General features: G+C 39.2%; 1 protein-coding gene across 1 annotated transcript in view; it reads left to right on the forward strand.

Annotated features, from left to right (window-relative positions):
* The window catches only part of OXCT1 (3-oxoacid CoA transferase 1), a 93,669-nt gene that overhangs the window by 6,704 nt on the left and 69,120 nt on the right, over window positions 1–17,845 (forward strand). Inside the window, exons 2-3 of the mRNA XM_009894704.1 lie at window positions 2,192–2,300; window positions 3,691–3,781. Coding sequence (XP_009893006.1) covers window positions 2,192–2,300; window positions 3,691–3,781 — 200 coding nt within the window. The remainder of the gene's footprint in view (window positions 1–2,191; window positions 2,301–3,690; window positions 3,782–17,845) is intronic.

A 17,845-nucleotide genomic window follows, 5' to 3' on the forward strand; every position in this document is an offset into this window, starting at 1 on the left:
GGTCGGCCGCGCTCGCTGCGCTCTGCCTGGGGGGAGCTGCTGCCGAACCTCACCCATCTAATGGTTCCCAGCCCCTCGTGTAGCTGTAGACACGTTCGTTTTATTTGTCTCTTCAGCCAGAATGGTTTCTGTGGCTTTTCTTACTGTAGTTGAAACGGCTCGTCTGTTCTCCTTCTCGTTCCTGTGTTTAATCTTCTGATGTCTTCATGGTTAAATAATCATAGCTCTTTCAGTCTTTGTTTTGCTAAGTTATATTTTGCTCTTCTATAAAATTTACTTCAGTTTTGTCGATTGTTCTAGGAGCTCACCTGTCCCCATCCTACTTCTCTCTTAAACCTGGGCTGCCAGAATTGCAGCCCGCTTCTGACGTCTCAGCTTGCTGTCCCGTTGTTGGGGCCGTGGGTGATCCCTAGGTATCCTGAAAACCCATTGCTCTCAAACAGCAGAGTGGGTGGTAAAGGGACTGAAAAGAATGTATTTAGTACAGAAGAGCAGATACCCTCTGGAGACATCCAAACTGGGAATGCACACATAGGTAACACATGCTGCTCTGTTGTTCCCTGCTGTTACAGGCAGTCGGGAAGATTAAAGAACTGGTACCATGTGGTCTCTTTAAAATATTTTCCGATGTGTGGGTACAGGGACATGGCAGTGGCCTGATCTTCTTCCAGCCCTGGCTCTCACGCCTGCTTGCAGCCCTGTTGTACTGGGGCTCCCAAGGCTGCCAGCACTTAGTACTCATTTTGTCACTTGCTTACTGAACATGACCAGCAGAGACGGTCTTTGCAGTCTTACTATTAGTATGAAAAAATGTTTCTGAAAGAAATAGTCATGGTAAAATTGAGCATGGGGAAGGGTCTTTTTCTCACTTGTCACTCTTCCCTATGACCCGTGTACTGGTTGTTTATTTATTTTTTTTTTAGCCCATCAAAACAGATGAACATCAGTGTTTCCATTGGGAAGGAGATAAGCTTGCATTCAGAAAGGTTTTCTTAACATTCAGTATAAACTCTTGCTGCCTTAATTTTATAAAGAGGGCAGTTTGTGTAATCTTGAAACTGAGCCAAAAAATATTGCAGTGGTTTAAACTGGATCTTAAAGCAACTCTTTAAGGAAGAATTAGGCTATTGTCTTTAAAACGTGTGTAGATTAGCTTCTTTATTATTTATTTACTCATTATTTTCCTTCTTTCTCAGTTTAAAATTTCTCACTTCTGCTGTCAAATTAGGAGTGGAAACACCAGTAGGTAGTATTTTAACTTCCAAATACTCTCAATTTATGAAGACTGTGTTAGTGTAGTGACATAAATGTTGGTTGCTCCTGGTGCCTTGGCAGTACTAGGTGAGTATTAATGCATGGCAGTTTTAGTAGGAAATACTTAAAGAATAATAACAAAAAAAAAAAAAAGGTAAGTGTGACCTGAGAATATAGAAGAGTTATGATGGATACTGCGTAATGGCCTTGCACTGTCAAGTCTAGTTTTGGGAGTGGGGTTTGTATTGACTTTCCTCTTGCCCTCCCTGTTTCATCAGTTTGTTGGAGTCTCCCTGGCACTGGGCTGTTTTTCAACATCACCAAGAACTCTAAGACTGTGTTGGGAAGCTGGGGGAAGGTTCAGTCCATTGAACGGTGTCCCTTCCTACTATACTGCCAGTACCATGCTGTACTTCGTATTGTCCATTGGCCTCCATTCAAATTTTGTGGTGGTGTTGACTCTCTGCTTCAGCAATTTCTGGTTATGTTTAGTGTCTGGATATCTTTGAATCCAGACACAAGTAACAATATATAGGTGAGAGAAGTCTTTGGGTTGCCCTAACTTGTGCTGAGGAATTGCATTTGTGAATCTGTTCACATTGAGTCACAAATTGTCAGCAGTTTAGGATGGAATTCAGAAATGTAAAATCTGTTTGGATATTGTCAAATTGATGCAGCTCATATTAAGCTGAAAGCCTTCACAATACACATGAATGTCATGAAATATGGGTGCTGTGGGGGATAGAGAGACAATAGAGTCCTTGTTTTGGAGACCTGAACCCTTTGCTCCCCTCACCCCCCAGTATTCAGTGTTTACAGTAGCAATATCTTATTTTATATATTTCCCCCCTTATCTAGCCAGAGGGATGGTCATCATTATAAAGCTACTATATAATGCTTTTTATTCATTCATGTGTTTCTTTTAATGTTGTTCCAGATTTGTGGATGCTATTTTTCTACCAGCTGTCATCGCAACACCAAATTTTATACTGACCCTGTTGAAGCTGTAAAAGATATACCCAATGGGGCAACTATACTTGTTGGTGGTAAATATTTAGATTCTTTATGAATGCAATCACTTGTTCTATTAATAAGATACTTTTTACCATTTTACCATGTTTATTTTAATATGTATTAATTTGAGAATCCATATACTTGTATGGGTATTTTAAACAAGTGATTTCATACTCTGCTAATGAGGGGCAGGCTCTTTCAGTGAGAAAATCCCAGTTTGTTTCTCAGGAGAGGGGAAAAGCCTCAGAAAAATCTTTAAGGTTTTTTTTCCCCACTAGTGAAATGTTAGACTTTACTTGTGCCAGTTTGAATGCAGAAAATCGACTTGGGCTTTTCCAAGTTAGCTTTATTATTTCAGATGGTGAAGAAATAAAATTTGGTTTGATTATTTTTATGGTAGCATTCTCCATGTTCTGAATCTGCCTCGTCACTGGGTCTCTCTGACCTTGAACAAATCACCTAACTTGTTTTGGCTGTAGGAATTAAAGATAATCCTTATCTACGTTACACTAAATGGTTATGTGTAGCATTTCCAAAAGAGTCAAGAAGTGTCATACTGACTTGAGCTTTTGAATCTTCTAGATGATTTCCACAATTTCATGCTGTTCAATCTACTGAAACAAAAGCCATCTCTTAATTTAGTAGTTTATAAAGGATTTTTAGTGTTGAAGAAGTAATGAATGTAATGTTGTAAAATATGGGAAACCTCACTGGAGATGTGGAATGAGGTAAAATGTCTTCTAGGAAGAATTACTGCGTCTTTTTGTTGTTGTTGGAACAAAAGAAGATATGAGGCTAAGTGTTTGGGAAGGAAATGGTAGTAGTTGCAGTGTTAGAGCCTGGCCTGAGACCTAGGCACCTCAAATGTGGCATGGTATTTCATTTGAGGCATGCTGGGTTCTTGCATAATAGGTAGGACTGTGAGGCACCTCAGCCTGGGTGGAGATCTAGGTTACTGTGCATCTAGTTATATGTCTTCCTGAGAGCGTTAAGATTCCCAGATTTTTATCACCTAATTATAAGCTAAGCTATATGGGAGAACTCTCTCCTGTTTGACATTGTTATGTGCATCAGAGAACTGAAGGTTACTTGGGTAGAAAGAGAAGGAGCAAGAACGATTACAGTGGTTAGGACATATCGGGAGAGCCGAGGTCCTGGAGCTCTTCTCCAAAGGCCATTTGTGTGTGAGCAGATCTCTGATGGTTGAATGGCTTTCATCCAAACTGGGAAGCATCTAGTGACTGGGAGATTCCAGTACTAGGGTGCAACTCTTTCCAAAACTATTGGTTTATTTAGTTGACTAAGAAGCTTTTTCTACTAAGAAAAGATTTTTAATTAAACAGTGCACATTCTTACACTGATTGTTAATCAGTGTTCTTTCAAACACTTGTTACATACTCAATTTTCTTTTACTTTACATAGGTTTTGGATTGTGTGGGATTCCTGAAAACCTCATTGGGGGTTTACTGAAGACTGGAGTAAAGGGAATAACAGCAGTCAGTAATAATGCAGGGTAGGTATTCATATGTCTGTGGTTTAATAAGTACAGACTAAATATTCCGTTGACGTGAAAAGGCTGATAGTATGAAAAAGTCTTATTTTTTATCGTAAGAATTTTCATGTTTACCACACAGCTTTATTTCTGGAATAAGCCCAGAAGGTACAGTACTTTTATGCATATTTAGCTTTGTCAGGGACCAATTGTCACTGTTGTAGACAGTTGCAATTATGTATCTTTATATATATTTAACTGGTTGGCAGTAACTGAAAATTCTGACTTAGATGCTTTAAATGTAATATCAGTAATTTTTTTTGTGTGTGTGTGAATAGGGAATATTTTTTTTAACTACAGTTTGGTGCTTTCTGACCTTATTGTAATTCTGTTACTTTAAAAAAAACAACCAAACAACACAATAGTGTGGAGAATATGATGAAAGAATGGAGTGCCTCTTTGATGGGTCTTGGAATTTTTGATTTGTTTTTTTTTTTAAATGATTGCCCATTAAGAAATTTGTGTGTGATTGACAGAATAATTCTTTTACATATAATGTCTCAGCTTCTCATTAGGGCTAATTTTCACACAAATTCTTCATTATAGTAGACTTCACAATACCTGACAGTCATATAGATACATATAGAGAAATAACTACAGCCACATCTGTTGAAGTCCATTGATAAAACAGAAATGAAATTAGATAAAAATATGGATATTCAGAATATAACGGCTTGTATTTTAAATCAGCCTAGTCAATAAGACTGATACTCTGTTCCTTGCAGTGTTGTTGGATGACTAGCATCTGCAGGTGGCCATAACCTTGGTTTGATGACTTACCCTATTAAATGTCACCTTCAGCAACTTAATAATTTCAGTGTAATTTAGTTCATTGTATATTTAAAGAATATTGGAAGACTGGTGTCTCCTAGTGGCATTGTATTTTCTTTAGCAAATTTTCTTTGATAATGGAGCTCATCCTAAACTCTTCTGTCTTGTGAAATAAGAGTCTTCTCACAGCTAGGTGTACTGGGGTTACACACCCCAGTTGGTAAGGAAGATGGTTTGTGAGCATTCTTTCAGTTGTTTTTTTTGTTTGGTTTGGTTGTTGTTGGTTTTGGTTTGGTTTTTTTTTTAATTTTTTATAACATTGCTTACTTTCAGCAAATGGTAATAACTGGGTTACTACATTTTCTGTGAACTTTTTACTTTTGAATGCTGTATTTGTGGGGAAATAAAAATTTTTTATTGTTTTCATGGAACTTCATTAATGCTTGCAATTATGAGCCCTTTCCTTGGTTGGGCGTCTCCCACCTGTTCTGTAGAAGCTCAGCCTTTATCCAATTGCAGAACAAGAGCTGTAGGGGGAAAAAAAAAATCACTGGGAAACTGTTTTTCTGTACCTACATTAGAGTAAAAGAGACAAGTTTGTGGAGCCAGAAAGGTTGTTTGGCTATAAAGAACTTTGTTTTTCACACAAAATGAAAATAGAAGTTAAACCTCGCTCCTTTGATTCTTCCAGCCTTGCGAAAGAAGTGAATTAGGTGGGATTTATCTAATAATGCTTTGTGCTATTTTCAGCTGCATCATTACATCTCCCATATACTTTGTCCATAGATTTGTATTCCAGTTTGTTTTGTTTTTAACCCAACTGTATTTAATGTAAGTTAAAACCAGAATACCATTCAAAACCCACAGATTTTGTCTGTCTGTCTATCTGTCTCTATAGCCCAGGCTTCTGAGGCTGAAGTTCACAATGTTCATTGTGATTTTTTTTCAGTGCCTCATGCTTGCCATTGTACGTTCATTGGATAACAGTTATGATTTGTGTTGGTATTTGGCACATACACAGTCAAACTCAAGCTCCTTAGACTCTTGTGGGAAACAATTTCAGCTGGATGATAAAAAGGAGAGAAAAAGAGACAGAAATATTCTTAAGTGGAAAGATCTATCAGTTAGAGTAAAGATCATTTGCTTTCCTCATATTCGTATTTCTGAATGATGCACATGTATGTAGACAGAGAGATTGCACAGGTGCTCCTGGGAGGGAGGTGAGGAAAAGTGAAAAGAGAAACACTGGGGACTAGAATGGAGAAGATGACATTTTGTGTTGTATTTTGCATGTAGTTGGTGGTGTTGTTGGTGAGAATTAATTTGGCTTGAAATAATGCTAACTTTACTGAAAATTCTTTCAACTTTGAGACTGGAGTGATTACTGTAAAACATTTGGTTGCTGGCATGAAAGCAAAATTTAATTCCTTTTTTCTTGGAACTAGTTTACCATGAACATTCTTGATAGTCTGGTAAGCTTCTCACAGAACAGTGTAATGATTTAAAAATCCCCGAGGGAATGGAGGCTTCTCATAAAGTCTAGTTTGTAAAAATCATAGGGTTGTTTTCATGTTGAACAGTATCATTTATTTTGAAATTAAATTAATAATAAAATATAGTCTCATCTATTGTTTGTATTTATTGTATTACTATTATATGGAACTTAGCCTGTTATAGCTTGGTAGGGTTTGGGAACGAGACTAAAGCACAGACGTCATTATTAATAAAGTCAAGAATCCTCATCACAGCGATTGATACTGTTTAAGCATCTTCTTGTCAAAAAGTATAGTGATATTATCAAATGTTGCAGTACTAATAAATAAATTTGAAAACTCAAGTAGCACAGCAATCATATACCCTGCAGCAGTAGTATTCAAAGGGTGAATTGTTCATGTAGTCTTGAGGTGTCAAGTATTTTGTGCGATGAGTAATTTGCCGCTTTCCAAGATGCCTCAGGATTCATTGTGTTTTGTTTTGGTGCTGTTGTGCTGCAGTTGATGATGCCGTTCTGTGTTTCATCTTCCTGACTGCAGCTGCTTTCTCTTCTCCAGCTCTGCCAGCAAACAGGGTAATTGGTTGTGGTTAGGTTTTCTTATCCTGCAGTGGGGTTAGCAGGCAACATGTAGTTGGAGCAGGGAAGGAGCCAAGTACGTAGACAGACAACCTGTTCTGGAGAACAGTGCAGCTATGTGGATTAAGTCTCAAGTCTTTCAGTATGCGTGAACCACAAAATGTTACAGAGCTATCTGTTTATGACTAAAATAGCAGCAAAGGAGACAGCGCTTCACTTTCATCTAGGGGAAAAGCAGTAATTAGGAAGTCCTGAAGCACTCTTACCAACTCTCTTTTAGCTGGAAAGAAGGTTCAGCAAAGCCTAGAAATGCTTGGCAGTGCCTGAAAACAACCCTAAAGGAGTAGGTTGTTCACAAGTTCACGCCCTACTGTTCTGTGCTGCAGTGTAATAGGGAGGAGATTCCTCCTGCAAAGCCTTGCTCAAGTCACGTAGTTGCTGGCAGGTAAAGTCTTTGTTTTGGCCTTTGAAAGACTTGCCAAGGACAGGTTGTACCGTAGTGTATGGAGTGTTCTTAGGCACCCTAGCTAGAAACATCATACTGCTAAACTTACTGTCTGTTGCTGTGCATTATGCTAGTGCATATGCTGTGTGCTAGCTAGTGAATTTTGCTAAGCCAAACAAGGCAAAGTGTTTGGAAGAGAAGCAGTACAAATATCCAGTATCTCTGGTATTTGCACAACTTGCTGCAGGGGAAACAAGCTTGTGAACCAGGGAGATAGTGAAAGATAACCATGGTGCGTGGATGTGCTTCTAAAATACAGCTTCTCACATCTTGCCTTGTTTTGCCTTCATTGTTCATATTTTAAGTATTTCTTTACACTATGTTATTTTGAGTCCTTTAAATTTATAGGATTCTGTCTCAGCTAGGTTTTTGCTGCATTATTGTTTAAATTTGGTTCGCTCCACGTATGAAAGTAGGTCCTTATTTTAAACCTTCATTCAGTAAATTCCCAATATGATTGTGATTAGTATACAGTACCATCTTGCACATGGCTGTTTTTTCATCTGCTTGTGACTGTTGCACACTGATTTCAAGTTAGAGTGGACTGAGATGTTTTAGGTCAGCTTATGCTAAGACTTCCCTAATGCAGGCTATCAGACCTATTGTTTCAGGACCTGTGTTGTAACAAAAACTATGCTCTTGTCAACACAGCCAAATATTTAAAAAGAAAGTTTAAGAAATTAGCACCAAATAATTATTTTTAATTAAGTTTGCTTAATGAAATGGATAACTAATTTGAGGATGATCATATTCTGAGATCAACTCTTTTATTCTGTCTCTGCCATCTCAGTATGCTGAATTTGTCCCTGGTAAAAATGAAGTCCATGACTTGTAGTAGCTGCATGGGTGGTCTGACTGTTGTATCAAATAAGCTACTTCCTTCTGGGCTTTGTCTGCTTTTAAGGCTTAAATATGCGTTCTTTTTGAATGTAGTAGGGTTGAACAGAAGTCACAGTTAATATCTTAGTTACTAATCACCTGGGTGATCACCTAAAAGGAGATTCAGAGCATGCTGTCAGATTAGCACCGGTTCAGACTGTCTGCTTAAAAGGCATTACCAGCTTTTTGAAGCTTTGGTCTCTGTGGTCTTATTGAAGAAGTTCTTTTTGTGTTACAAGTTGTGCATTAGTAAGGACAAAACAGCTTGAAATAAACATTTGAACTGTTGATGCCCGAGTGCACCGTTATTTACTACCATAATATCCTTGTTTTCCTAATGGGCTATTCGCAGTTTCAGATCTCCAGATAAGGCACCACTCTTATGTAAACTTGTGGCACCCCATATTCAAAAGCAAAAAACGCATTTTTATGTTCTTAGCCACTAAATATTTTGGATTTAAGGCAGGATTGATAAATATTATGTATGTTAAAATTTAATGTTGTCTCATTTCTCAGTCATTGCTTTGAATTCTGTGTTTCTGTTAAAACAAAATATGTTTGCCATCTTTGCTGCAGACTCCCGATTTGTTCTTGCATGTGTAACTCCTGTGGATTAATTCCCTCCTTATTATTACTGTTTAAATATATATATGTGTGTGTGTGTATTTTATATATATTAAAATATATATTAAAAATATGTGTGTATATATATAAATACTGTGAAGTGGAAGTTGCATTCCAAATTCACAGAGAGTTGAGAAGTTTTTTCACATAGTATAAGGTGTCAGGTGGTTTTAATGGCATGAATTTTACAATCCCTTGATTCAGAGAGCTAAAATGTAACTGAAAAAGTCTATGAGGGACTGGGAAGAAAACTTGTATGTGCATAAAGATATGATCAGGGTGATTCTCAGAGTATCTTACATTGTGTGTGTCATTTTTGTACATGCATAAGAAATTCTTCAAACATCCCAAATTAAATACACTTTCAGAAGTAAAATACAAGGTCACCAATGACTCTTCTCTGTTGGTGGAGAGATAAGAGAGGAGTTAGGTAAAATCCTGCACATGGCAAGTTGCCAAAATAATGAGGCAAGGTATACAAGATATTTTCAGTGTTAAGTTGATTATTTGAAGCAGTTTACTTTTTTTTTTTTAAATCATCTCCATTCTTTGTAAAGAATCTAATCACATGCTTTATTACATCTGTTAAATTAGTGACACTGTGTGAACTGCAAATCCCTGAAAATCTGACCAGGTCATCTTGCTAATTTTAGTGTGGGGGTTATTTAGGATTTTGGCAGGGCGAATTGTACTAAACTTTGCTCTAGAAGGAACTATTGAGAAATCAGCTGTGCAGATGACTTTCTGGTTGTGATTACAAACGAGGAAGACAAAATAGGTATAGAACTCAGCATGGTCGAGGAACTGTGTCCACTTGGTTTTAGAAAAGTGACACTAAAAGTTAAACCTAGTTTTTGGCCAGAAGACTTTTGAAGTATGATGAATTCATGATGAAATTGAAATATTTGTGGGATTAAGTCTATACCACATAACTTCACTGTGAAGAAAAAATATGGTAAATTTTAAAAGTTCTGAATAAAGTTGTTTTATTTGTCAGAATAAAAACACAATATGCCATTTCATAGCAGAAAGGAATGTGGAAAGAGGAGACCTTGCTACTGACATAACCATGCAAAGTACAGTAGTCGTCTTCTTCAAAAATTATCTGCCTTCACAACCACAATGAACTTGGCCTATATGCCTGCATCCATCATTCTTACAGGAGTGGAGCATTGGTTTTGGAGAAAGAATATTTCCATTTTGCTGTGAGGCTGGAGCTGAGATGAAGTTATTGGAGCAGAGAGGGCGGAGTTCCCCTAAGAAGGCTTTACTAGCAGAGGGAGAAGAGTGCTGTGGAAACACTTGCAGAGAAGGAACAGAGGGAGCTTAAGGCTCAGTCATGCCAATTTGCACACAGGGCTTTGTAATTCCCAGCAGCCATGGGCTCCTTATTTTCTTTCTTCTTTCTGCCCTCAAAGTGGAAGAAGTCCCAGGCTGCTGAGCTGAGAGAGATTCAGCACACTACTTCTTTCGTCCTTTGCCATGGGCTGAAAAGGTGGTGAGACAGTTTTTGTGGTTTCTGGGAGCTGTGACCCACTGCCCTGTTTTCTGTCCTACCTCTTCCTTCTCCTGACCAGGACTGCCTTAGCACAGGGCAGCACCCATACTTTCTTCCTCCTCTTCTCTCAGTCAGTTTCCCTCAGAGAGCTTCTGCCTGTCTTTTCTGCTTTTCATTAAGCAGTTCCCATTAGGACAGATGGGAAAATGTCCTGGGAAAAAGGAAAGAAAAAAAATGTCTGCAGACAGTGCCTCAAGAATCAATAGGGCAAATAAACGTTATGCTTCTGTCAAATTTATAAGCTGAATCTGTTTTCCTCTCCCTGTTAGTTGACTCCCCTTCCTCATCTTGCCCTCATTCTATGTACCCTGCTGGAAGTGGGGAACAGAAAAAGAGGAGAAACAGAATATCATCTGACCTGGTTCCGTAGTAATCTTCCAGTGTAATGCATAGGGGATTATTGAGGGACATCATAATCTTAGTGTTAAGAGCCGGCTATATGGCTGGGGAAGATGAGTCATCAAGAACTGTTATATGGGTGAGTGTCCACATTTATTTTACTCTTGGTGTGCCTGCACTTTTGTTTGGTGTCTTTTGGCAAACACCATCATCAGTAGGCATCTACTGATTTCCTGCACAAAGGCAATAAAGAATCACTTTCTGGTGCTGCCAGGATTATACCTTGTGATTATTTTTGTGGACCTCTGAATGTGCCTCACTAAGAACTCCGGTTTCTTTAGTCACATACCTTCTTTCATGTTGGTAAAGTTTCATGCTATAGTCAGGGACTCCTATAAGCCTGAAAGCTGAAGGATATGTTACTAAGAGGTGTCTAACAGGTAGTGATTAATGCATTCCTTTTAGTTGGGAAGCATATGTCGACTTCTCTAGAAAGTGTGGACCCTTTGGGAAGTCATAATTGCATGTAATTTGAATCAGTTCCTTTTGAGGACTGAAAAGCTGATGTTACAAAGTAAAACAGATGAGATGAAGAGTCTTTTAAGTGTCAAGTGATCAAGGAAATTGTTTCCCTCTCGCACTCCTAGCCTCCTGCCAGGAAAATTCCTAGCTCTGAACCAGGTCCATCTGTTATCAAGTTTCAGGCATAGTTGTGCAACACTCGGACCTGCCAAATACCTAGACAGACTAGTCATGTATCACCAGAAGCTGACTAGTGTCTTTACATAAAGCTTTTTCCAGGAGTGGGACCAACCATAAGTATGCTTTTTTGCATGTCCTGGTTTGAGATCGAACAAAACCAATTTTCCTTTTTAGTAAGTTTACTTTTTGGTTAAGCCTCTTCTAACCAATGGTGCTGTCTGCAATTAATGGTATGTTTTTCAGACAGTGTCTGCTTCTGGCAGTGATAATGTCTGATAGCCATAGTTAACACTAAAAAATGGTATGCAAGGTGGCTCTTGATTATATTTATTTCTATAACAACCAAAGTCAGCTAATTTTCTTATGTGCCAAGTTGAAGGGCCAGAAGCAGAAGAGTTGTAAAGGGGTTGCGCCCGTGGGGAGGAGCGGACAGGATGGGTGGCCCAAAGCTGACCAATGAGGTATTCCATTGCATCTGCCTCATGCTTAATATAAGGCTGAGGGATCAAAGGGGTTAACTACTTCTTCAATGGCTGGTGTCCAAGGAGGACTCTTGTCTGTTCTTCTGTCTTTGATCCCGATCCATGTGTTCCTGAATTCAGTTCCCATCTGCTGCTGACCCCAGTCTAGGACTTTGGCATTGCCTGCCACCAGTGACATGACTGTCATCCCGGAAGCACGATACTGGTTTTGTATATATTTGTATTTATATTTCTGTTTTCTTATCAATATTATTATGTTTTCTTTTTATTGTTAATATTACATTAAAGCTGTTTTAGATTTTTTTTTTTTTTCCCCCCAACCCATAAGTCTTTCTTCCTTCCCCTTCTGGGAAGGGAGAGGGGATAATAAAAAACATCTGTCATTTCTTTAGTGACCAGACCAGCCTAAACCATTACACTGCAGCAGCAGCAAGTTGCAGGAAACTCTAGTTTCTGCCTGAGGTGGAGCCTTGCCCCAGGATTCTTACTACATGTTTTCTCAATCCATAGTCTTCAGGGGTGAGGTAGTTGCTCTCCTGTCCTTGCAATCCCCAAATTATGAGAGGAGAAAGGTCAAGTAGGGCATCATTTTAGTTCTCCAAAACTCAAATATTCATGTTAATGTTTCATAACCAATGACTTCCAGTCTTGGGGGGGATCTCCCAGGAATATGCACTGCAAGTCCTGGAAAATCTTTAAACAAGTACAGAGGAAGACTTCTTCTTAAGGGATGTAGAATGAGTCATAGAATGGTTAGGTTGGAAGGGACCTTAAAGATCATCTGGTTCCAACCCCCCTGCCATAGGCAGGGGCACCTCCCCCTAGAACAGGGTGCTCCAAAAACCATTACCCCTTGTCCTATCACTACACGCCCTTGTAAAATGTCCTTTCCCCAGCTCTCCTGTAGGCCCCCTCTGGGCACTGGAAGGCTGCAATAAGGTCTCTGTGGAGTCATCTCTTCTCCAGACTGAACAAGCCCAACTCTCTCACCCTGTCTTCATAGGAGAGGTGCTCCAGCCCTCTGATCATCTTTGTGGCCCTCCTCTGGACCCAATCTAACAGGTCTATGTCCTTCTTATGTTGAAGGCTCCAGAGCTGGACGCAATATTCCAGGTGGGGATAGATCAGCTGGTCCATGATCCTGCCCGGCACGAGGTGAGACAGGCCAGCCTGTGGTTCCCTGGGTCTTCCTTTTTTCCCTTTCTAAAAATGGGGGGTTATGTTTCCCCTTCTCCAGTCAACAGGAACTTCACCAGACTGCCACAACTTCTCAAATATGGTGGATAGTAGCTTAGCAACTTCATCCGAAATTCCCTCAGGGTCTGTGGATGGATCTCACCAGGTCCCATGGACTTGTGCACCTTTAGGTTCCTTAGGTGGTTTCAAACCTGATCTACAGTGGGCGGTTCCTTGTTCTCCCAGTCCCTGCCTTTGTTGTCTGTGACTTGGGTGGTGTGCCTAGAGCACTTGCTCGTGAAGACCAAGGCAAAAAAGTCAATTACCTCAGCCTTCTCCATATCCCAGGTGACTAGGTCTCCTGTTTTCCTTCTGGAGAGGGCCCACATTTTCCCTGGTCTTCCTTTTATCACTGACATACCTATAGAAGCTTTTCTTGTTGCCCTTGATGCCTCTAGCCAGATTTAATGCTATCAGGACTTTAGCTTTCTGAACTGGATCCCTGGCTGCTCAGACAATTTCTCACTATTATTCCTAGGCTATCTGTCCTTGCTTCTGGCCTCTGTAGGCTTCCTTCTTGCATTTGAGTTTGTGCAGGAGCTCCTTGTTCATCCATGCAGGCCTCCCGATGTTTTTGTCTAACTTCCTCTTTGTTGAGTTGCATTGCTCCTGATCTTGGAGGTGATCCTTGAATATTAACCAGCTTTCTTGGGCCTCTCTTCCCTCCAAGCTTTATCCCATGGTACTCTGCCAAGCAGATCCCTGAAGAATGAATCTGTCATGCTAATTGATGCTGCTTACCAGCAGTTTCCAGTGTACCCAGTAAGGGCAGCCAGTCTGTCCTGACCACCCCCACTCTTCTTAGACACCTATAAATGTCTTTAGAAATGCAGAGAGAGAGGAAAGCGTAATTATTTCCTTTTACTCAAAAAAAACCAAAAAGCCACCTCTTATGTCTCTTGCCAGAATAGTGGGGCATTCCAAGTCTCCTTTGTGGTGTGTGAAGCTTTTATCGCCTTGGAAACTTAGGTAATCTCTTCTCTGTGATGCTGTAGAGTATGTTTTCCTTGAGCCGCCAAAAAGAAAGGTTTGAGAGCTCCAAATTACCTTTCATCTGTAGTGCAACATCGGTATGTTGCCTTTGACTGCTTCCAGCATACTTGAGATATGTGGGCTAGATCTGGCTAGGCGTCGTCTTTAACTAATTTTTTAGTTAGAAAAGGCAGAAGTTAGTTTTTGACAGGAAGGTTTCGTAGGTCTGAGGGGGACAAAACAATAAGACGGAATGTGTTGCCAAACAACCAAAACTCATTGATTGTGATTACTTTTTCTCATCCTCATCAGTAAAATGGGGAACTTGCGTCACCTGCGTTCTTGGTGAGCGCCAGGTTAGATCTCTCTTCCTGTATGTTTCATGTATTCTGTTGATTCAGGTTTCATACTAATACAGAATGGGAAAACTTCTAGAGATCTTAACACGTTTGAGGGCAAAAGAACTGTTTAGCACTAATGTGTACTTTCCTGTTTCTGACAGCATACATAACAACTATATCAACTTCCACCACACCTTTTTCCTTCCTATCTAAAGCAATGCATTTTTATTGCACTCACCTTTGTTTAAATTTTTAAAAGACTTGAACCCAGCTTTTATAATAAGTATACAGGATGTATTCTTTCCAAGCACTCAGGAAGGGATCTTCTTTTTCTTTTTATGGTTAGTATTTGATAGGAAGGGCATTGCCTGCAAGACAGGTATTTTAGGGATAACATTTTCAGCATAAACATAATTTAAGCTGAAAAGTTCAAAGAAACTTTTGCACCTAAAACAAAACAACCAAGAAAGCCACAAAATACGGAAAGGGAGAACGAGTATGTAACATAAAAAATGTTCTATTGAAATGTTATATTGAAAGAAATTTCCCTAAACCAGAAATTGGTTTTTATTTTTATTCTGGGATAGAGATGTCAAGTAAAGAGCAAAGGGTAGGGAAAATAAGAGTAAGAACAGCATTTTCACTGCTGTGTGTTTTCTTCAAATATAAGGAAAAAAACATAGGAAACATAAAATAGGCTGAAATGCTCAAAATGAGTTTTTGGGGGGAAATGAAAGGAAAACTGTTGTGTATGGAAAGCAAAAGGGTTATTTCAGCTGGGAACCTGAAGGCAGATTGCATCCTTAAAAGAGATGGATAGCACTATATTTCTTCTAAGAAATTTACATCTAAAATAAACAAATAAAATGAGTAACAGCAATTGGATTTTGTGATGCTGCTCTGAAAATGAAATGTGGCTGGGAATTGAAGTAATTTTGTGTTATCATGCAGGCAGAGCCTCTTCGTGCGTGACTTTCTGAAGGTAGAATTTCTCTTGTCATTGTGCTAGGGAAATAAGGTTGTATGACCTGTGTGCTCAGTGACTGATCCTCACTACAATTTTATTTTTGAATAAATTGACTGCCTTTGAGGTGAGGGGAGAGAATGACTTAAGAAGTGAGGAACAGCTTGGGATGAGTGTGGCAGAGAATAATTTTTTGTGCTTTTCTATTTAATTTCTATAGGGAACTTTGTAGCTGCAAACTTTTGTTTGAGCGAAGAGAACTTGCTGTAGCAGATGAGGGAATCAACGGTATCCATTTTGGATCCTGCATGGGATCTTGCAGGACCATATGCAAAATCCTGTTAAGGACAACATGCTCCAGTCTGGCTTGTGAGTCTGTAGGAGGAAGTGTTATAGATCTTAGTGAAATGAGGCAGAAATTTCTTTAACCATTACAAATCTGCTGTTGACTCCCCTTTCTTATGTGAATGTGCACTCAGAATTTTGTGTCTACATGCAGAAATCCCGTGTCTGCCTGTTTCTATTTGATAGCTTGCAAGTTTTGCAATCGTAAGAGCCATGTTAACCACCTGAACGATATGCAGAAGTAGCAAACTCTGGTTTGTAAGCAGTTCAAGCTGCCCCTGCTGGTTCTTGCACTACAAAATACTGCACAGTTTTGTTTACTGTCTATACTTTCGCTACACAGTACTCTAGTTATACAAACCCATTAAACTGCCATCAGATATTGTCTGGTCTGTTACATTTGCTTATTACCTTTTATATCGAGAGGTCAGGGTTTGCTGGTTTTCTTGTGAGAGGGATTTTCCTGCTTTGAGTGACCCTATGCAGGAAATTCTGGCATTTGTACTTTTAGTCTTTTTTTAATCTTACTTTGCTCACAAGACTCCTCTTTCTACTCTATTCCCAGCTCCTAGTTTCAACTGCTGGAATTTTTTCCTTTGGTGAGTCAGAAATATAGGCTGTTTCCAAGCAGCACGCATTTTATTCTCAAGGCTTTGGCATTGCAACACTTTTGACACTGCATCAGAGTTAGATTTTAAATTTTTTTTAATAGGTCAGAGTTGGGGAGTGGAGGAAGCTTTTATATTAAGTCAAGTTCTTTACAGCTAGAGAACATACAATACATACAGAGAAGTGGATCATAGAAGCTTGTTTCACTTCCTATCATGCAGTTTCCAAAATGCCTGAGTATGCATAGAAGTGGGTTATCTTCTTAAAATAGTCCTAACCTTAAAATAGTCCTCATTTTGCATGCAGCTGAGAAGTCTTTCTGACTGCACGTCTGTCCATGCAGCTATTGTGAGTTTTGCAGTAGGAGGTGCACAGCTGGTGCTGGTACTGCTCTCCTCAGCCCCTCTCCCTTCGCACAGGGCACTGCAGCATGTGCTATGGGATGAGCAAGAGGATAGTGCTGCTGTTGTAAAAGTGGGTTCATCATTACCACTTTCATATTTGGCAATTAATTCTGTATAACAGTAAACTTTTTGAATCTGGCCTTTTGGAAGGATGCCAGGAGGTCGCAGCTGGGATGTCTGATGAGGATCCTGAAGTGGTGGAGTATTAATATTCATTAGGTGAGGTTTGGTTGTGGCTCAGTGGGTTCTTTCCTCTGATCTACACTGATTTATCGTGCAAAACAAATATGTCTCAGCTCACTCAGCATCATATCTTGATTTCTAAGTTGCCTTTTTTGCCCCTTTTTTGAGTAAGGTAGTATTTTTAGTATGAGGAGTATAGATTTGCATTACAGTACTTTGTATTGCTCTCTCCTTTACAGTCTTTTCTTTCCCATCACCACAGCTTATAAAGCCAGAGTTAGCGGATATGCTTACCAAGAATTTAAGTGAGGTATAAGTAAGGAGAATAGAGGGAAGGCAGTGTGATTGCATTACTTTCTCCATTTGGTCATTAGTGGAAAGACAGTTCATTTCTGACAGTACCTAAAGAAGGAAAGAGTATTACAGACGTGGTGGTGTAGGAGTACCAAGAGAGTGAGATTTATATAGGAAAGGGATATATTTCATTAAAGCAATTAACAGAATTAGAAAATACAGACCACCTTTTTGGAGGTGTTCTTCAGCAGTGGTGTTTTCAATAGGAGGCATATATGGCAAGCAGTTTTGCATGTTAATTACAGTATGATGGATACTGGGTTTGGTGTCTTAAAGGATTCTTTTAATATTTTTCAAGATTTCTTATCCTGAAATCTCAAGCCGTTGTATGGATAATTAAGTAATACTGAACTGAAACAACTAGTGGCAAATAAACATCAATTTTTGTGAGATGCTTCTGGATCATGTAATCTTTCTTATAGTGAGAGTGGAAGGTCTGAGTTCTCCACCCATACGTTGCAGAAACCACCATGAATGCAGAACTTCACACACATGTACCAGTCAGCCAATATCCTGCATAATCTGTTGGAAATGTGAAAGAAACGTGCCTTTGTAATGTCGTCTCTGTTTATTTTGATTTTTATATTTTAAATTCATGTTTTGTCAAATTTTAATAGCTTTTTTTACAGAGCCCTATTGTTACAGTAACTTGTGAAATATGTTCTTGTCCCATCAGTACACGATAT

Source organism: Charadrius vociferus, unplaced genomic scaffold (assembly GCF_000708025.1).
Source record: "Charadrius vociferus isolate BGI_N301 unplaced genomic scaffold, ASM70802v2 scaffold450, whole genome shotgun sequence".
Lineage (NCBI taxonomy): Eukaryota > Metazoa > Chordata > Aves > Charadriiformes > Charadriidae > Charadrius > Charadrius vociferus.